This window comes from Hemibagrus wyckioides, linkage group LG09 (assembly GCF_019097595.1).
Source record: "Hemibagrus wyckioides isolate EC202008001 linkage group LG09, SWU_Hwy_1.0, whole genome shotgun sequence".
NCBI classification, from domain to species: domain Eukaryota; kingdom Metazoa; phylum Chordata; class Actinopteri; order Siluriformes; family Bagridae; genus Hemibagrus; species Hemibagrus wyckioides.
In genome coordinates, this window is record NC_080718.1 from 31,033,903 (window position 1) to 31,056,799 (window position 22,897).

The 22,897-nt window shown below is 40.1% G+C and overlaps 1 protein-coding gene across 5 annotated transcripts in view; it reads right to left on the reverse strand.

Annotated features, from left to right (window-relative positions):
- Nucleotides 1–22,897, reverse strand: part of kcnh1a (potassium voltage-gated channel, subfamily H (eag-related), member 1a) — a 58,319-nt gene that overhangs the window by 24,562 nt on the left and 10,860 nt on the right. For 2 of the 5 annotated variants that reach the window (XM_058398773.1, XM_058398771.1), the window contains 6 exons: nt 22,214–22,606; nt 20,175–20,213; nt 18,534–18,963; nt 2,072–2,271; nt 1,717–1,969; nt 479–675 (listed from right to left, as the gene is read on the reverse strand). In XM_058398773.1, coding sequence (XP_058254756.1) covers nt 479–675; nt 1,717–1,969; nt 2,072–2,271; nt 18,534–18,963; nt 20,175–20,213; nt 22,214–22,606 — 1,512 coding nt within the window. The remainder of the gene's footprint in view (nt 1–478; nt 676–1,716; nt 1,970–2,071; nt 2,272–18,533; nt 18,964–20,174; nt 20,214–22,213; nt 22,607–22,897) is intronic. The other 3 variants (XM_058398774.1, XM_058398775.1, XM_058398772.1) reach the window with 2 other exon arrangements.

Here is a 22,897-nt window from a genome sequence, read left to right on the forward strand (position 1 = left end):
GACCAAAGCAGGACACTGCCTCTGCCAGCTTGCCTTCTTCCCATAGTACATCCTGGTGCCATGTGTTCCCCAGGTAAGAGCCTTCTCTCCCCACGTGTATCAATGAGTCTTGACCGCCCATGACCCTGTCTCTGTTTCACCACTGTCCCTTCCTTGGACCACTTTTGATAGATACTGACCACTGCAGACCGGGAACACCCCACAAGAGCTGCAGTTTTGGAGATGCTCTGATCCAGTGGTCTAGCCATCACAATTTGGTCCTTTTGGTCAAACTCGCTTAAATCCTTACACTTGTTCTTTTTTCCAAATGTTCACTTACTGCCTAATATATCCCACCCACTAACAGGGGCCACGATGAGGAGATCATCAGTCTTATTCACTTCACCTGACACAGCTCACAATGTATATTTCAGCTTGCATATCATTTTAAACATCTGCAATATCAGCATCGTTATGTGTGTGTGTGTGTGTGACTCACTCGTTTGCGGAGGTTGTAGGTCAGCAGCAGGTTGCGTGAGAAGTGGTTGGAGAACGGTGTGTAAAACTCCAGAACTTTCTGAAGAGCGTCACGTTTAATCACATGCAGGTCACAGTATGTTAGCGCTCGAACATTAGCACATGACTGCGCTAACGACGCTTCCTTCCAGAACACATCTCCAAACACATCACCTTTTCCTACACACACACACACACACACACACACACACACACATATATATATATATATATATATATATATATCTTATATATACATTATGTGGTGTATAATCCTGTGTCTGTACCAAGTTTTCTGTATCTTTCCATCAAACTGTCTGTTTATTTATCCAACACTTCATCTGCTTTCTAACTCTCTCTTTTTCTCCCTGTTTGTCTCTCTGTCTGTCTCTCTGTTATTCTCTTCCTCTGTCTGTCTCTTTGTCTGTCTCTCTGTTATTCTCTCTGTCTGTCTCTCTGCCTCATGTGCGTGTGTATCAACTTGAATGAAGTGTCTGGTTATTCAGGTGACGGTTCGTTTCACTTTCCACTTTGTTGATTACGGAGCAAGTGAAATATTCGGCCAGGCTTTTACTATGTAGAAACCAATCACACACACACACACACACACACATACTTAATGAGCCCAGGCTGTATAGGATTAACATATCAGGCAGAGACGGAGACGTTGTGACAGGAGAAATATTCCTTCTGTCCCTCAGTGGAGTAAATAAACACAACACAGATCTGTTCTCCCACAGGACCAGCTCACAGGTGTGTGTGTGAGGAGAGAAGAAATACTCCTCTGTGTTTTGTTGTCTTTGTCGCTTTATTGGTCAGTGAGGAGAATCATTAAAAGGAAGCGTTCATTAAGTCTTGTAAGTGTTTTTTTCACACTCATGGTCAGACCTGTCTTTTTCTCAGACCTGTCTTTTTAAAGTGATGGTATGATTGCCACTTGGCTTTAAACACACACACACACACACGTTGTACACCCTGGCTAAGTTTAATTAGTGTGCTAATGCAGTCTAATCAGATAAAAGCATGTCCACAAACTCAGATTATGAAGATCCAATCTGTCCAAGTTTTACATGTGGGAGAGATAATGGCTCTTTGTGTGTGTGTGTGTGTGTGTGTGTGTTTCACTCTGTGTTTTTCTGTGCCTCTGGAATAATTTCATTTATTCTCTTCCTACACTGTGCTGTCAGTCTCTCTCTCTCTCTATCTCTCTCTCTCTCTCACCCAGTATGGCGACAACCTCATCATCCTGGATGACCTCGAGTGACCCAGAGACGACGAAGCACAGTGTGTCGACGCTCTCCCCTGCGTGGTAAATCAGGTCCCCCGGCGCACAGTGGACGGTCTGGAACTCCATGGCCAGCGCACGCAGACAGCCGTCACTGGCCAGTCGGAAAGCAGGATGTTCCTTAAACACTTTCCTGTTCAGGTGCACACAGATATCAGCTCGCATGTCTTTAGGACAGATCTGCAGGACCTGTGGACCAAGACAAGCCTAAACTGTATGTACCTGAATATCAACTCCACAGCTGTGTGTGTGTGTGCGCGTGTGTGTGTGTGTGACACAGGTGCTTTGTACCTTGTCGGTGTCAATGCCCCTGGACATGGACCAGGTGGACGCGATGTAGTCCATCACTCTCTCACTCAGGCCTTTAGGGACCTGGTAGAGTTTAAGGAAATCTCGCACGCTGTTCAGCATCTCATGATAACGGTTAGTGTTAGCGTACATCTGCTGGAAGATCGTGGTCACGTTACCAAATATGGTGGCATAGAGGAGAGCTAGAGAGAGAGAGAGAGAGAGAGAAATGTTGATAAAGACACTGATGTGATTCGACACTGCAGTCAGATGTTGTTTATTTTCTGTCTAAACTGAGATGTACAGAATCAGATGTAAGCGTGGCCAAACAACACAAATCTGATCCTCATTTCGACAAAATAAAAGAGAAGTTATGTGCTGAAAATAAAATGTTGTGAACCAGTGGTTAATTTATGATCACTTTAAACTATAATTTTATGTTAGCTAACAGTTTGCATTTTAATGTCCATCTACTTCAGTGATGTTAGCTGTGATGTTAGTGAGGCTTTGGTCATGCATGGCTAGCAGGGCAATGCAGTGGTTATGATGACTGCATGTTAGCATCTGACATGACATTTCGCATGATCTACACCCACTGAGGACTGAGTGAGCACTAACATCAGAGAGAGAGAGAGAGAGAGAGAGAGGGAGAGAGGGAGAGAGAGGGAGAGAGAGAGAGAGGGAGAGAGAGAGAGAGAGAGGGAGAGAGAGAGAGAGAGAGAGAGAGGGAGAGAGAGGGAGAGGGAGGGAGGGAGGGAGGGAGAGTGAGACAGAAAGGGGGGGTGAGAGAGAGAGAGACAGAGAGAGAGAGAAAGAGAGATTTATGTGATGAATGGTAGTGAGTGAGGAACAGGGGGGAGTGAAGAAGATGAAGATGAATAAGATGTAAAGGAAAATAATGGAATAATGAGCAGTAACTGATTCTCTACATTGGGTTAGCAGTGTCAATAATGGATTGTGTTACAGAAAAAATCTAATCAGCTACACACACACACACTGCAAGGGAATTTTAAACTGATTAGATTACATTTAATGTGTTTAGTGTTTAACAAAAATGTCGAGCCTGAAAGAACCCGAAGAAAAGTTCTCATATTTATTAGATTTCTTTTTCTTCTTTTTTTATTTCTCTTTACAGCAGAACACAATACTACTGAAAATCAGTGCTGATGGGGTGGGGGGCAGTGGGTTGGGTGGATGTGGGGGAAGTTGTTTGTGTCTAAATTGATGTCATTGCTACCCTTTCACCCTTTAAATAAATTGACTGGAATTGAAATGTTCTAGCTCATGAATGAAAATCTAGGAGATCTAGACAGGAGTCGGAGTACAGGGCACTATTGGATAACACTCTGGGCTGGTGAATGACCTGCTCCTAAATGTGATGAAGACCAGGGAGATGGTGGTGGACTTTAGATTGAGCTCATAAGGAGGATGGAATTGTTGATAACTACAAGTATTTGTGTGTCCACTTAAAGGACAGACTGGACTGGAGGACCCACACTGACGCTGTATACAGGAAAGGGATGAGCAGACTCTAAGTCCTGAGGAAGCTCAGATCCTTCAATGTCTGTAACAAGATGCTGGAGATCTTCTACCAGTCTGTGGTGGTGAGTGTGTTTACTGTGTTGTGATCTGCTGGGGGTCAGCAACAGCACCAGGAACACCTGCAGGTTTAACAAGCTAATTCTCAAAGCTGGACCTATCACTGGACACAAACTGGAAACGTTTGGACAATCCGTCTGACCTGCTCTACACCACACTACAGAGTCAGTGGTCACTCATTCTCTAAAAGACTCACTCAGATTCATGTCACAGAGAACACTACAGGAGATCATTCACACCATTCACTATAACACCGTACAGCCGACCTGTGTGTGAGTGACTGGTGATCACACTCTCACACTGCACTACTACATTAACATCATTATATTCCAGCCTCTCAAGGTTCTTCATATTCATTAACCCTAACTCTACATTTAGCAAGTGTGTATTTAATTACAGAAGTTGAGTGTCTTTGTGTGAATTTATAGATCAGAATGAGTGTGAGGGTTTTTACTCGTTCATCAGACAAATAACTTCACACACTTACACCGGCTTTATACTGCAGAATAAAAACACTATTATTTCTGCATTGTTTGTGAAAATGATCAGTTATTTTACATTGACATCATCAGGGATGTGGGTTATGTGGTAATAGTTCAGGGTTGCCAGATTTGGTAGACTCGCCCACAATTGGACCATTTTAAACTCACTGGATAAAAAAATGATATTATTAGTCAGGATGAAGTGATCGTCCAAGTGTTCATCCAAAGGTGAAGCAGCAGCCACTCTGTGTGTGTGTGTGTGTGTGAGTGTGTGTGTGTGTGTCTGTGTGTGTGTGTGTGTGTGTGGGTGGGTGTGTGGGTGGGTGTGATAGAGAGATTAGATGCCCTGGCATGCAGAGTAACAGACTCAGCTGGTTTTGGGACATATTGCTCAGACGTGACAGCAAGAGTCTGTATATCACACACACACACACACACACACACACAGACACACACACAGACACACATACAGACACACATACACACACACATACACACACATATGTACACTACACTGTACGAAACAATGTACACTACACTATACACTGTACGAAACAATGTACACTACACTATACACTGTACAAAACACCATACACTGTACACTACACTATACACTACACTGTACACTGCACTGTATAGTGTATATCACACTGTACATTACACTACAGTGTACACTGCACTGTACACAACACTACACAAAACACTGTACACTACACTATACACTATAAACTACACTGTACACTGTACAAACACTGTACACTACACTATACACTACACTGTACACTACACTGTACACTACACTATACACTACACTGGACACTGCACTGTAGATTACACTGTACACTACACTGTACACTACAATGTACACAATACACTACACTGTACACTGCACTGTACACAACACTACACAAAACACTGTACACTACACTATACACTATAAACTACACTGTACACTGTACAAACACTGTACACTACACTATACACTACACTGTACACTACACTATACACTACACTGTACACTACACTGTACACTACACTGTACACTACACTGTACACAATACACTACACTGTACACTGCACTGTACACAATACACTACACTGTACACAATACACTACACTGTACACTACACTGTACACTACACTGTACACTACACTATACACTACACTGTACACTACACTGTACACTACACTGTACACAATACACTACACTGTACACTACATTGTAAACTACACTATATACTACACTTGACACTACACTGGATACTGCACTGTACATTACACTGTACACTACACTAAAATATATACTATACTACACTGTAAACTACACTATAGACTGCGCTGTACATTACACTGTACACTGCACTATACACTACACTGTACACTACACTACAATATATACTATACTACACTGTAAACTACACTGTACACTACACTATACACTACACTGTACTCCACACTATACACTACACTACACTGTACACAATACACTACACTGTACACTAAACTGTACACTACAGTGTACACTGCACTGTACCCTGAACTATAAACTACACTGTACACTACACTGTAGACTGCACTATACACTACACTGTACACTAAACAGTACACTACAGTATACACTACACTGTACACTACACTGTAGACTAAATGGTGTACACTACACTGTACATTACACTGTACAAAACAATGTACACTACACTGTACACTGTACAAAACACTTTAAACTACACCGTACACTATACACTACACAATACACTACACTACACAATACACTACACTGTACACCACACTACACTGTACACTACACTATACACTAACTGAACACACTGTAGACTGTACACTACACTGTACACAATACACTACACTGTACACTACACTATACACTGCACTGCACACTGCACTGCACAGTGTACATTACACTGTACATTACACTACAGTGTACACTACACTATACACTACACTGTACTCTACACTACACAGTACACTACACTACTATATATACTATACTACACTGTAAACTACACTGTACACTACACTGCACTCTACACTGTACAATATACACTACACTATACTGTACACTATACACTACACTGTAAACAACACTAAACAGTAAACTACACTATACACTGCACTATGTACTACACTGTACACTAAACTGTACACTACACTATACACTGTAAAACACACTATACACTATACCCTTCACTGTACACTACAGTGTACACTACTCTGTACAAATCACTGTACACTATAAACTACACTGTACTCTACAGTGTACACTACACTATACCCTACACTGTACACTGCACTATACACTACACTGTACACTATACTACAATATATACTATACTACACTGTAAACTACACTGTATACTACACTGCACAAAGTACACTACACTGTACACTACACTGTACACTATACACTACACTATAAACTACAGTACACAATACCCTTCACTGTACACTACTTTATGCAGTACACTACACTATACACTGTACAACACACTATACACTATAAACTACACTGTACACTACAGTGTACACTACACTGTACAAAACACTATACACTGTACACTACACTATACACTATACTAAACTGTACACTCCACTACACTGTACACTATACAGTACATAATACACTACACTATACTACATTAGACACTACACTGTATACTACACTGTACATTAAACTACACTGTACACCACACTATACACTAAACAACACTACACTACACTGTACACTGCACTATACACTGCAATATACACTACACTTTACAAAACACTGTACACTACAGTATACACTACACGTCACTATACACTACACTGTACAAAACACTGTACAAAACACTGTACACTACACTGTACACTACACTGTACACTAAACTGTAAACTACACTATACACCACACTGTACACCGCACTGTACACTACACTGTACACTACACTACACTGTAAACTACTAAACGGTGTCCATCCCACTCGGGAGGGTGCTGCTCTCATTTCTTGCAGCATAGAACATAGTCTTAGAGCAGATCTAGTTAATCGGTGACAATCCAGGGCCAGGGCCAGGGAGCAGACAAGCAGGTTAATCCCACCGTCTGCTGGCTGCAAAAAGTCGTCACTCAGGGTTCATAACATTGAGACTGTGTCTGTTCCCCGAACCAAACGAAAATGTTTTAACAATCAGAAAATTTGTTTTAGTAACCTGATTAACATAAAACTAGATGATAGTGAATGCACAGCCAGCACCTTTGATCTGAAGCTAGGACTGTTAAATATAAGATCTCTGTCAACTAAAACACTTATAATTAATGAACTGATTACTGATCAGGAGTTCAGTGTTCTTTGTTTAACAGAAACATGGATTAAACAAATCGAGTACGTAGCATTAAATGAAGCTTGTCCGCCTGGCTATAGCTATATACATCAACCGCGTCTAACAGGCAGGGGAGGAGGTGTCGCAGTTATTCATGATAATAAGCTAAGCGCCACACAAAAACCCAGACATCAATTCAACATATTTGAAGTTCTTTATACTAACCTAACGTATGCAAGTACTAATAATAAGTTCACAGAGTCAGTTCCACTAATTGTTATTTACAGACCCCCAGGACCATACTCTGAATTCCTCAGTGAATTTTCAGATTTCATTTCAAACCTTGTTGTTTCTTTAGACAAAGCATTAATAGTAGGAGAATTCAACATTCATTTTATGTGGCTTGGACGAACTTTCAGTCCTAGCTTTCTGTTGTTCTTGTGTTTGATCTTCATGTTGTATGTTTCTGTAGCACCAGGTCCTGGAGAAACATTGTTTCGTTTCACTCTGTACTGCGTCAGATATATGTGGTTGAAATGACAATAAAGCTTCTTGAATCCTTGATAAGCCAGAAGACCCTCTGAGAGCAGCAGTTGTGTCCATGTTAGATTCATTAGGTGTTAATCAAAATGTAATAGGACCCACTCATAATGGAGGTCACACTCTGGATCTCATTTTTACATTCGGTTTAGATATAGAAAACATAGTCACTCTTCCACAATCAGCGAGTGCAGGCAGGTTGGAATGGGTGGAGAAAGGTGTCTGGAGTTCTGTGTGATAGAAAGATTTCAGCGAGAATCAAAGGGAAGGTGTACAGGACAGTGGTGAGACCGGCCATGCTGTATGGTTTAGAGGCAGTGTCACTGAGACAGAGACAGGAGTCAGAGCTGGAGGTAACAGAGCTGAAGATGTTGAGGTTCTCTTTGGGAGGGACACGGTTGGACAGGATTAGGAACGAGTACATCAGAGGGACAGCTCATGTTGGAGGTTTGGGGGACAAAGTTAGGGAGGACAGATTAAGATGGTTTGGACATGTCCAGAGGAGGGACAGTGAGTATATTGGTAGGAGAATGTTGGACATGGAGCTGCCAGGCAGGAGGAAAAGAGGAAGACCAAAGAGGAGGAATATGGATGTAATAAATGAGGAGATGAAGCTCGTGGGTGTAAGTGTTGAGGATGCAGAAGATAGGGATAGGTGGAGAGAGATGATTCACTGTGGAGACCCCTGAAGGGAAAAGCAGAAAGAAGAAGAAGAAGTCACTCTTCCACAGTCGGAAGCTATCTCAGATCACTATCTTCTTTTAAAATGTGTCTTAGACATGAGATGTGCAATTCGATACCGTATCAAGCGTACATTTACATCTGCTACTGCAGAGAGATTTACCAGAATTATCACGCATAATTGGTTCGCCGTCTGACCCTACAGAACTTGATCAGGCAACTGATTAACTGGAGTCAATGTTTCTCTACACCCTAGACACTACGATGAATTAACAGCAAGGTCGGGAAACTGTGTGGACATAACTACTGCACTGCATATTACACAACTACTGCACTGCACTGTATCCTATACCACACACACACTTCCTGTACACTACACTGTATCTGACACCACACACACACTTCCTGTACACTACACTGTATCTGACACCACACACACACACACACACTTCCTGTACACTACACTGTATCTGACACCACACACACACACACACTTTCTGTACACTACACTGTATCTGACACCACACACACACACACACACACACACACACTTTCTGTACACTACACTGTATCTGACACCACACACACACACACACACACACACTTTCTGTAGACTACACTGTATCTGACACCACACACACACACACACACACACACTTTCTGTAGACTACACTGTATCTGACACCACACACACACACACACACACACACTTTCTGTAGACTACACTGTATCCTACACCACACACACTTCCTGTACACTACACTGTATCTGACACCACACACACACACACACACACACACACACTTTCTGTAGACTACACTGTATCCTACACCATACACACTTCATGTACACTACACTGTATCTGACACCACACATGTCCTGTACACACTGTACAAAACGGTCAGAGTGAGTGACCACCTCAGAGAAATAAACATTAAGTGTGTTTTCCTGCAGTGATGTAACTCTTTGGTAAATTAATGTTAATGTTATCTTGGTGCTAACGTCACATTGGTAATCTCACAGCAGAATGCACAATACACTCAAGTGAGTGAAGTCATGAGTTGCTAGGCAACTGTAACATTATAGAGACTGAAGGACTCCTCACCACTGCTAGGGAGGAAGCTAAATATTTAGCAGCTAGCATGTAGCCATTCAGTGATGTATGAGGATGTGAGAGTGTGAAGATCAGGAATGTTAACGTTTCCCTCAGACGTGTTGAGAAAGTACTGAGAACTCTGTGTAATGTTCATGAGAGTATTTATCACAAGTGCATTACTCTACAGAGAAAACTCTTCTCTAAATCTAAATGTACACACTGATATTTAATCTGAAGTTTTAAACTTCAAGATTTTACAGAGCTGAAACTGTATCTTTTCCTTAACTCTTAGATCTGAATACTGTCTACTTACATTCTGCTTACTAAACACTTAGAACTGCTGAGTGTGTGTGTCTGTGGGTGAGTGTGTGTGTGCATAATAAGAGACAGATTCAGTACTGAACATAGGAACATTAGGAATTCATGACTATTTAAAAATTCGTGTTTGTTTGGAACAGAAGTCTGAAATCATTTCCCAAAAAACATCTGCAATTTTATACTGACTGTTAACTCCAAACATCATCTTCATACATCTCACATTATCTCCAAACATCTCCTAACTCCACCTCCGCCGTTTCTAAATCCGGACTCATGCTAGCCGAACGCGATCCGTAGCGGCGACTGAGGGGCAAACGAGCCGGCGTCAGGAATTGGCTAAAAGCATGCGCACACAGAGCTCCCTTGCCTAGTATCCTGTTAGCCAATGTCCAGTCTCTGGAAAACAAGCTTGATGACCTCAGGACTAGGGTAAATTTCCAGAGAGACATTCTGGACTGCAACCTTCTCTGCTTCACCGAGACATGGCTGAACCCAGCGGTACCGGACCACGCCATCTATCTCCTATCTCTACCTCCATCTCCTAACATCTCTATACATCTCCTAACACCACCTTCACCTCCTAACACCACCTTCATCTTCTAACACCGCCTCCATCTCCTATCATCAGATGCAGTACATGATTTACATTACATGATTTCAGCACAGTTTGTTTCTTAGTAGGAAATCTCAGTAATAATAATATTATTGATGGTATGAGATGTTTTGGCAGGTTCCTTTTCCTACAAACTCAGCTACATTACATATTGTCATGTTTTGCACAATTTTGTGAAATATAAAAATTTAAAGTGAGTTCCAACAGTTAACTCACGCTTACCGATAATCTCTCTGCACTGCCATAAACAAATACTACAAATATACATGAACACTGCCGCTTAAAGGAGGAAAGATTCATTACAGAGAAAAATGTTCCTTGTAGAATTCTACCCATCCTGAGGCATCTGGAGATGTATCAGCTTCAGCTGGATTCTGCTTCGTGAGGATTTGGGTATATCAAAGCAACGCTGTCAACCCTATGTGGACTTCGAGGATGACAACAACCTCCTAATTAATACACACACTAACATTCTAAATATGCTGTTTCTGCAACACACTGTACACTGTACATAACTGCAGAAAGGATATTGTTCATATCACACTCTCTGTGTTTATAATGATTTATAATCACACTCTTCTGTGTTTATAATGATTTATAATCCCACTCTCAGTGTTTACAATGATTTGTAATCCAACTCTGTTTATAATGATTTATAATCACACTCTCTGTGTTTATAATGATTTATAATCACACTCTGTGTTTATAATGATTTATAATCACACTCTCTGTGTTTATAATGATTTATAATCACACTCTTCTGTGTTTATAATGATTTATAATCACACTCTCTGTGTTTATAATGATTTATAATCACACTCTTCTGTGTTTATAATGATTTATAATCACACTCTTCTGTGTTTATAATGATTTATAATCCCACTCTCTGTGTTTATAATGATTTATAATCACACTCTTCTGTGTTTATAATGATTTATAATCACACTCTCTGTGTTTATAATGATTTATAATCACACTCTTCTGTGTTTATAATGATTTATAATCCCACTCTCTGTGTTTATAATGATTTATAATCACACTCTTCTGTGTTTATAATGATTTATAATCCCACTCTCAGTGTTTAGAATAATTTATAATCACACTCTCCTGTGTTTATAATGATTTATAATCACACTCTCCTGTGTCAACCAGATGAAGATGAGGTTTCCTTTTGAGTCTGGTTCCTCTCAGGATTTCTTCTTCATACCAAATTAAGAGAGTTTTTCCTTGCCACAGTCACCTCAGGCTTCTCACTGGGGATGATTTTGTGTAACATCTAGGACTTTTTGCACTGTGCGTTTTGTTTCTTATGTTCTGTAAAGCTGCTTTGAGACAATGTTCACTGATAAAAGCGGTATACAAATAAAATTGATTTGAATTGAATTGAATTAATTCACTTTAAAATGCTTTTATACAGTTACTTCAATGTGTATTAACTCACTACACACATCTGAATATTAAAATTAGGTAGAATCACTAACAGGATCAAAAGGATTTGAATTCACTGTAATGAATAATGTTAATGAATCTCCACTATTCCTAAGTGCACAGGAGTTCCACATCCCTTGCTGTGGGGTTTTTCCAGATGAAGTCTGACTGTTTGCCCTGCTGGTTATTTGATCTGCCAGCAGAAAATGACTTGGTTGTGTTTGAAACACACTCCAGTTCCCAGAAATGAGGTCTCTGATTCCTTTGTAGACGCTATTCACAAGTAATCAGTGACCAGCCGAGCGCATTACAGCAAAGCAGGACGAATCTGTGTGCTGACTTTCATTACAAACCACACACACGACTAACGGTCCAGTCTGAGGGACAGGCTGATTTAAGTTTAGGTCTAACAAGATCCATGCAAATGCAGCATAAACATAAAAACACACAGCACAGCTGTGTCCTGGAGATGCTGTACATGCTTAAAATGACAATAAAAAGGCTGTAGACTTTATCAGTGTTTTTAGAGTCCGCGGGTAAACCCAGTTACTGCTGAGGTGAAGGGTGTAAAATAATCCATAAAAGATGAAGTAATGTGACTACCTCTGTCTATGTACAGCCTGACTCTCCTATCCTACTATCCTCATCAAATACACAACTATGCAACATTCAGTTTTTGTCTAAAAAACTACACAAAGTACAGAGCTAACATATCAACTGTGAACGGGTTCCATTTTTGTGTTCAGGTCTCTTTGTCTCTCTGTCTCACTTCTCTCTCTCTCTCTATCTTTCTCTCATACTTTCTTTGCCTCTCTTACTCATTCCCACTAAGCCACACCCCCTTCCATTGCAGACTCCCACTAGGTCACACCACCTCCTAATGCAGACTCTCACTAAGCCACACCCCCTCCCAGTGCAGACTCCCACTAAGCCACACCCCTACTAGTTTAAGCATCAGTTGTTAAATCACTACAGCACTGTTGTTGCATTCTGAATATAAAACATTTTAACTGAATTGAATGCATTTTGGAGCTGTGTTCAGAATTTTATCACCATGCCAAGCCCTATATACAGTATATACACTACTCACAAAAAGTTAAGGATATTTGGCTTTTGGGGAAAATTTATGGAAAATGTAAAAAGTTCACACTACAGTGATATTATATCATGAAAGTAGGGCATTTAAGTAGAAGCTGCAATGGTGATTTCCTCATCTCAAACAATTTACTGAAACAAAATCCAACAACAGTGGTGGGTATACCACAACAAAAAATCTCAATGTCTCAATAATCTGTCATGTGCCCTTGACCATCAATTACAGCTTGACCACGACGTCTCATGCTGTTCACGAGTCGACTTATTGTCTGCTGAGGCATGGCACTCCACTCTTCTTGAAGGGCGGCTCCTGCCGGTTCCGCACGGCACTGTTCACAATGAAGCGGTCATCAACGTGGGATGTGGCCAAAGGACGTCCACTTCTATGCCTTTCTGTGACTCTTCCAGTCTCTCTGTATCTCTGTCCCAACCTGCTGATGACACTCTGTGACACTCTAAGCTCAGTGGCCACTTCCCTCTGAGAACATCCTGTTTGAAGCCTCACAATGGTGAGGTTCTGTTGATCAGTTGTTAGGTGTGGTCTTGGTCTCATGATGTCAGAATGTGAACAGCATGATGAAGAGGACTGTTTAAATACCAATTCTAATGGAACCAGAAAATTTCAATATCCTTCACTTTTTTTGAGTAGTGTATATATATATATATACACACACAATATAATATTTTTCCTTATGTTAAACTGTTTTTAACAGAAAAAGCACTAAAGTAAGCCTGGTTTTATTATTTTCTCCACCTCATCTCAGGGTAGAAATCTGGCATCACCCTAATCTCATCCTAAAATCACAGGTAGACTTTATTCCTCCCTTTTCTTTATATGACAGATGTTCCAGTGCTGTTCTTTCATTACTCCTGGTCCAGGTGAGTATGCGCCAGATTCTGGACAAGATGCAGTATGTTCAGAACTCTGCTACTCCAGTTCCGACCCATTCTGGAGCACAGTAACCCATCACCTCCTGTTTGTTTATGTATACAGTACAAAACTCTACTTCTGGTGTTGCAGTTCCTGCATGGCTATGTCAATTTATCTACCTTGCTTGTTCCATACTCTGAGATCTTTAAATGCTCACCTGCTTACTGACACACTCGCAAGTGCTGGTGAGACCTCAGGTTTTCATTCTAACCGAACAGGAGCCACACCACATTCCGCTTCTTTAATCAGTTCATATTGGTCTGTGATTAATTATTATTGAAGTACTGTGCCGCGTTGCTGCATTAAATTTACATTTACTAACTCATTCTTTTATTTTTTTCTTTACTTAATTGTATTACTAATAATATTTTCACTATTTTCAGCATATGTACAGTTCACCTGATACAGTTCATTACATATGGCACATAGAAGCCTGAGCTGTACGCAAATCTGTCCCTGAAAGCGTCATCCACTTCAGTGTTGTTTTAAAAAAAAAATAAAAAATCAGCTTCATACCTTCTGAGATTAGTTTTAACATTTCTATTTGTAAGAAGATTTATTAAAACTAACCTGAGGTTATATAATGTAATGTCTTCCAAAGCTTTTTGTGTGTCATTAAAATCTTAGTCTCTTTAAAACACACACAGGTGATGAAAGAGTGTATCTCAGTTATAATTTCTCTAAATTAGATCCTCTGCACATCATCCCATGGTGGGGCAGCAGGAGTCAGAAACAGCAGAACATTTAGGAACAGCTTTTAAAGATTTTTTTATTTTAAAATGCCATTTACACGAAATAATATAACGGCAAAAATCACTTCTTATGTCAGATCAGTAAGAGTTTCACTGGCAAAAACAGAGAAGGGGAAAGAGAGAGAGAGAGAGAGAGAGAGAGAGAGAGAAAGAATACAGTGAACGCAAAGTGAGTTTTTTACACTGGTCAGAGGCAGACACAGTGGTCAGTAACAGAATATTTAATAACTTGTGGTTCCCTTTCAAGGGAACTGGATGCTGCATCATACCTGACGCTATGGGAACGTTTCTATGTGGAAGTTGTGTCTGAAGCTCTGTGTAAAATCACGCAGATTTATCGGCTTGGGTAGGTCACGTGAGCGAGACCATAAAAGGGCATCTATGTCTTCAGGAAGCGCTCCGTGTTTGTTTGTGTGGATTATTTGTCCTGTCTGTCTAGACTAGGGAAAAAGAAGATATATATAAAAGATTAGGAAAGATGGCATGTTCAGAAAGTGTGTGCTCTGTGCCGCGATACATTTCAGGGGATAACTCGCACTTTTTCTGTGCTGTTTGATAGTGGAGCATGCATGCGAGTCTCTCGAGGGAGCCGACTACATGCACTGCAAAACATTTCCTCTCCATAAACTCCACTCTCGCTTGGCTATATTCTCCAGCCAAGCGCCTGCACCTTGTGACTCTGACCCTCGTTTGCTGAAGCAGCACGCTGACTTAGATCCTGGGTCTCGCGGGTCGAGTTAGTGGAGGTGGAACAAGATACGGGTGATCCCCTTTCTCTTTCACTCTCTCCCGACTCAGATTTTCCCACTTCGGCTCCGGGAGCTCGTTTTGCGATTTCTCTCGAACCGAACGAGGAATTATTGTCTTTATCGGACTCTGAGGAGCTCGATGTGGGCAATGATGAGCGGTATGTTACCTGTGCTTGTGGATACTGCTGGAAGCTTTCAATTTCCATTTGGGATGAATAAAGTATCTACCTATCTATCTAGATAGATACCAGATTTCTCTCGCTGAGAGCTTTTTACACTCCAGAGCACATGATCAGGAAGCAGGCTTCCTGCTGAGGCAGGGGCTGAGGCTCGGGGAATTGCAGTTCGGGTTTTTGTGATCTACACCTATTGCTCGAGCGCAAGGCATAAGTCCTCTCCTTTTTCGTCTGCCTTGGCGGCCACAACAAAAGCGATTCGGTCCCCAATGTAGTGGTAGCTATCTCCTAAGCTTATGAGGTGCACTGTGTGGCTTCAACCCTAGGGAGTACAGCTCACTCCACGCGTCTTGCCTTGTCCAAGGCAATTAATATTGAGTTAAAGTTAACATCATGAGAGAAAAAATCATCCACTCTGTTCAGCCTGAAAGTAAAAACCAGACTCTCATATGAGAGGAAAAACCTCCTGCCCCTGCAGAGTTAAAATCGCTCCAGTATGTGAGAGTCCACACACTCAGTGTTCTGTTGGAGTCCAAGACTCCAAGTCTCACGATCATTTGGAATTGGTTGTGACTTGGACTCTAACAAGTGTGGAAAATATTTGACAGAACTTATTTCTGAGATAATTCAAGGCCTCTGTAAAAAAGTTCACTTATAATAATAATAATCATAATAATCATAATAATAATAATAATAATAATAATAATTATTATTATTATTATTATTATTATTATTATTATTAATATTATTATTATTATTATTAGCTTATTTTCACTATTTTTATTTCCCTGAAATGGCGCATGAGTTGAAACTGTGTGTGGTCAGGACCGGGAGGTTGTACAGTATACACATGCACAACTCTACATGTTTCTAAAAATATCTTTAACCTTTTTGATTCTTCAGTTCGTTTATTTGAACCACAAAGTTCATGTGCAGGAAGACATTTAAAAAATAAAGATAACGCACAAATTCTGCAAAACTTCAACAAAAGAATTAGAGGAAACTTCCGACTTTCATCAACAGGTGTAAAAAAAAAAGCACATAGAAAGGTCAGAGTCCATTTTATCATCTGTTCGTGAGGCCGAATGTTTTCCTGCTATGTTAGATAAAGCTGTTTATGTATTACTCACTGTTTATTTCTCTTTAATAAATGCCTGAGAACTTTTTAAAAATTAACTCAATTAAATTAAATGTTTGAATAGCATGTTTACAGAAATATAGAAACAGAATAAAATGATAAAGTTTAAAATTAAGTTAGTATTTAGAATAACAATGATAATAATAGTGAAATATGTAAACAAACTGAAAGTAAAAGTAAGCTTACTTACTACAATTTCAATACTTATTTTTTAAATTTTCTTTTTTTTTACAGTGCAATATGGTGGTGGTGGCTGAAGTGGTTAAGGCTCTGGGTCATTGACCAGAAGCTCAGGGGTTCAAGCCCCAGCACTGGTGGGCTCTTGAGCAAGGCCCTTAACCCTCTCTGCTGACCCTGCGCTCTGACCCCAACCTCCAAGGCTGGGATATGTGAAGAAAGAATTTCACTGTGCTGTAATGTATATGTGACAAATAAAGGCTATTTCTATTTTGTTTGGAGTAAATCATTGGAATATAATTATAGTAGTTAGTAAAATTAGTTGTTAAAAGTTAACACATAACTAATAAAATTGTGTTTGTATTCACAGCTTAAGATTTGAGATTTATTGATTAAACCAACATGAGCTTAAGTGATTAATATATTGAGGTATATTTGAGCTTGGAGTCAATTTAGTTTAACTTTACTGTCTCAGTTCAGACTCCGTCCTTTCCTGGTCTCTGACATGGACTGAACACACTCAGGTCTCAGTCTTCACACATCTGTAAACTCACCAAAGTCTTTCAGTGTGGAGAAAACCCACATGCTTCTCTCAGCATTGAGAGTTAAAAACAGAGAGAGTAACGCTGGACTGGTCATCAGCGTGAGATTAAAACAAACCTTTCTGTAAAGTTCTGTTAGATTTTGCATGATTTCATCTCAGTCCACATTTACACACAATACTACGTTAATATTATACAACAAATTATTAAAACCTATCATGCTGAATTCCACGAGCCTTTAAATATCTGTTTTTGTCCTCATGGTAGTGTGATGTGAGTGTTTTTACTGCCTCAGCTGTTATTAATGCTTATAGAGAATAAATCTGTCATTTCACATTTAGTCACTGAGTCACCAAACACAAGTCACATGTGTTTAGAGGACAGCAATGTGTAAACTAAAGTTTTTATTCTTATTCGTTGTGAAGAATGTAATTGGCTTCAGACAGAGAAGCTCTGCTGGGTTTTACCACTGTTGCACTGAACACTGGCACTTCCTGAGAAAATTCATGGAACTTTGTGCTTCAGCACCAAATATTAGATTAGATTAATTATTAGTTCCCATGCTCAGTTTCGAATCCTGAGCAGGAAGCAAACCCTGCTACTGAAGGCTTAACTTTCAGTGCCGATCTCATGCCTGGATAAAAAGGGATACTCAATGCTACTTAAGGATTTTTTTGTCACTTATTTTTACATCATCATCATCATCATCATCACCACCATCATGCCCATTAAGAAAAAATTTGTAAGAATGAGTATGAAACATGAACACCTCAAGAGGCACAAAACTCAGTTAATATGCTGATGAAAAAGTTTATAAGTCTCGTATTACTCACATCCAATCATCATCATCGCCACTGCGAAGATCTTCTCTCCATCGGTGGTGGGTGCAATGTTGCCAAAGCCAATGCTGGTGAGACTGGTCATGGTGAAGTATAGTGAAGTAATGTAGACGGAGTCCTTGCTGGGGCCACCCTCCCATCTACCCGTGCCCGTGGCATTAAAGCGGTACGGTGTGCCTGCCGTCTCGCCCAGCATGTACAGCCAGCTGTCCTTACGTGCCACGTTTGTCTCCTCATTGATGACCTCATAGTCTCCGATACTGTACCAGATGCATGCGAGCCAGTGTGCAGCGAGACCAAACACACACACCAACAGTACCAGCACAGCAGCACCATATTCAATATAATGATCCAGTTTACGTGCAACTCGGCCCAGACGCAGCAGACGGACCACCTTCAATGAACTGAACAAACTGCTGATACCCTGAGAGACAGACAGAGAGACACAGAGTCAACACCAGGTATAGATACAGAGAGAGAGAAAAAACAAAGCAGAAAGTAAGCTTAAGAGAGATGAGGGAAAGACAGACAGCATTACAGAGAGAGAGAGAGAGAGAGAGAGAGAGAGACACAATTGTTAGTCAGACCCTAATAAATAAAAACAGAATTGAAAAACTGTTTGTGTGTGTGTGTGTTTTCCTGAAACAGAAAAGCTTTTTTGTCCTTGTGTATTTTGTTCATATTTAAAAATACACAGTAAAGTTTGCTGAGCTGCCTGCTGACAGCACAGATCATTTATATAGCAGCAGTACAGTGTGTGTGTGTGTGTGTGTGTGTACGTGTTAATATATACACTCACACACACACATCCTGCTTTCTAATACTGAACAGTGAGTAGTCAGTAAGATGTCATGTTGTGTAATGTCTTTGTAATCCACTACTGTGATTTTTTTTGTGTATCAGTAGAAGGTGTGTGTTGCGTGTGTGTGTGCAGCCAAGCGTTGTGTAGTGTGTGTAAAAATAACACCAGGATGTGTGTAGAGACTCAGGGCTAAAAACCTCTCACACTTTCAGGAGCTGCTCTAAGAACTCTTCAGACTGAACGCTGGGAGATTTTTATTATAGCAGCTCACAGATGCACAACAACAACAACACACACACACACACACAGGGGTTTTATGGGGTGTTAATGACTTTTACTGTGATTTAAACATATCTAAAAATGTTATTTGAGAGATCATCTACCAGAACACACACACACACACATACACACTCCCAAACACACACACACACATTTCTCATGTATTTTAACTGCTGATAAGTGTGTTGATCTTCTGTCTAAAATCATGTCATTTTTTAAACGATCATCAGATCTAAAATTTAGATCATTTTCAGAAATCTTGTGTGGTTTGTTTTTTACACACACTTGAAGAATTAAATAATTTATTCATGATGTTTATGGATCTGTAACAGATTAAGTTCTGATCATTATTTTGATAGAAACATTCCATGTATAAAGTGTTCTTATTTTCTGATCCTGTTTAAATAAATATAAGACTGAATTGTACTGCATCAATGAGGTCAGTGTCCAGTAAAGGACAGCGGTGTCTTCATTCTCCTTTCACTTGGAATTCTGACATCAATTTAATCACTAAGAGCAATCAAATTCTGAATTTTGGAAAAAGAAAAGCCTACTTGAGTGACATCGTGATGGTCCCAGTTCTTCATTTGTTCCTCAAAAAGAAACACACGCAATGGAAGATAAAAGCAGGGATGGGAAAAGGAAAAAAAATAAAATAAGTGAAATGATAAACACAAGTACATTTCATCCTAAAGCATGAAGTACAGAACAGTGACCCAGTGAGAAACCTCTAACACTCTCACATGAATGTCCTGAGAGCTGGAGAGTGTACACTACTGACCTCATCTACATACTGACACTCTGCCTTTATAATCTAAACCCACTCCAACCTTTCATTTCATCTCTCATTTATTATAAACTCTGGAGAGAGAGCGATTCGTATGATTTACCGCAGATAGCTTGTTGAGGTCTTAGTTAATGTATGTGTTTAGTGAACAGGCAGACGACTCTGTTTGGGCAGTTAGGGGCAGTTTATTCATCAGGTGCAGGACAGAGAAGAGTCTTGATGTCACATTTAATACACGGCTGCTCGGCTACCTGAAGTCACCACACTCCCTTCCTCTCATCACTCTGAATAAAGGAGGGGTTGCATCTCTACTTGCCAGTTTCAGCAAAGGAGGTGTGGCTTATTTAAATGTACAGGAATGTTTGTGGACACCTGATCATCACACCCATATGTGTGTACTGGTTTCATCCCATTCCAGATTTATTCTCCTGTTGCTGTTATAATAACCTTCACTTTTTTTTGAGAAAGATTTCCACTAGATTTTGGGACATGGCTGTGGGGAAATGCCAATCTACCTACAAACGCATTAGTGAAGTGAAGCACTGATGTTCTGAAACCTTCTGCTCTTCTGGTACATCCTGATGCCCCACTTCTGCTTAGTCTTATCACCTGGAAATGTATGGGATTGCTGTGGACAGTACCATCGAATACACGGAGATTGCAATTGATACAAACAGTTTTGCACTCTACAAATCTCCTGGTTACACAACTGCACTTCCTGTTCATATAGTTCACAGTTCCAGAAGAGTAACAATCAGCACTATTGCCAAAAGTTTTGGGACACCCCTCCACATCACTGAATTCAGGTGTTGTTTTTCAGGGGTTGGGCTCGGCCCATTAGTTCCAGTGAAAGGAACTCTTAATGCTTCAGCTTCATACCAAGACATTTTTGGACACTTTTGTGCTCTTTGTGCCCTTCCTGTTCCAACATGACTGCACACCAGTGCACACTGCAAGGTCCATAAGGACATGGATGAGTGAGTTTGGTGTGGAGGAACTTGACTGTCCTGCACAGAGTCCTGACCTCAACCCCATAGAACACCTTCTGGATGAATTAGAGCAGAGAGTGCAAATAGTGGGGTGTCCCAAAACTTTTGCCAAAATAGTGCATGTTCTCTCTGGTGTCACCCAGATGAGGATGAGGTTTCCTTTTCAGTCCGGTTCCTCTCCAGGTTTCTTCCTCATATCACCATCACCACTGTCATCTCTGACTTTAAAATGTTCTATATTTGTATATTTCTATAAAGCTATTTTTGTCAGTCATTACTTTAATGTTATGAAAGTTATACAACAGAATAAATAAATAACAAAGAGTAAATAAAAAGTAAATAAAAGAAACAATTTAAAGGCTTTTGTGCACTGGAGCATTACATTAGCATTTAATTAGCATTTAATAATTATTTATCAAATTGCAATCATGAAAATAAAAAAAGAGATTTGCTAATACATTGCACACCATTAAACCAACTTTATTAGGCTTGATTAAATACTAGGATGGGTTTGGTTTGTATATTGTAGTGTTTTTTTCTAAAGCAAACTATTTCAAGACCTTTCCAGAGTATTTCACTGCTAACACACTGCTAGAAAACATCAGTAATCAATAATTATTTCACATTTTTCATTGCATTATTATCAGAACTTTTTTTTGTTATGATCAATGTACACTGTAACTGATTTTGAGTTCTTCACTGATACACTTCAACAAACTAAAACACATTTTTTTGTTTATAAGTTACACATTAAAAAAAAAAAAAAACTTTTCTACTATGTCACCTTGATCAATTAGTGAATAAATTAGTGACTGACCTCATCAACATTTTCAAAGGCATTGATGACGTCATATGGGAGGCAGGACAGCAGGTCAATGACGAACCATGTCTTCAGGTAGTTCATGCGAATCAGCTTGGGGTCAGAGATGACCTCACCAGCTGGCCCCACAAATGTAGTGTGGAAGTTGAGGACTATGTCTACCAGGAAGATGACATCCACTACACTGTCCACCACCAACCATGCCACGTTATTCTGCTTAGTCTTGAATGAGACATTGTAGGGAACCATGATGGCTGTGTAGAAGGTGAGGATGAGGATGACCCAGTCCCATGTGGTCTTGAAGGCGCAGTAGTGTAGGATGATGTGCGGTGGCGTCTTTGGAGTCTCCTGTTTATACTGAGGCAGGATTTCTGAGCCGAGCTGCAATACCTGGACAGGTGATGATGGAAAGTAGGAAAGAAGCACAGTTATTTGGTGCACAGCATTTATTATATCATTTATCTATAGAATTTAACTGTGCTGTTATGGATATGTGATAAATAATGGCTTCTTTTTCTTAAAAATATACACATAGGCTACTTCACTAGGTCATGGACTAAAAGTTCTGGTAGTCAGTAAGCATATAAAGAAGCCATATACTCTGCAGAAAATGGAATCAGAGCAGCTGAAAATAGATATTCGTACAAAATCGAGCAATTTAATGACTGAATGAACTTGTTT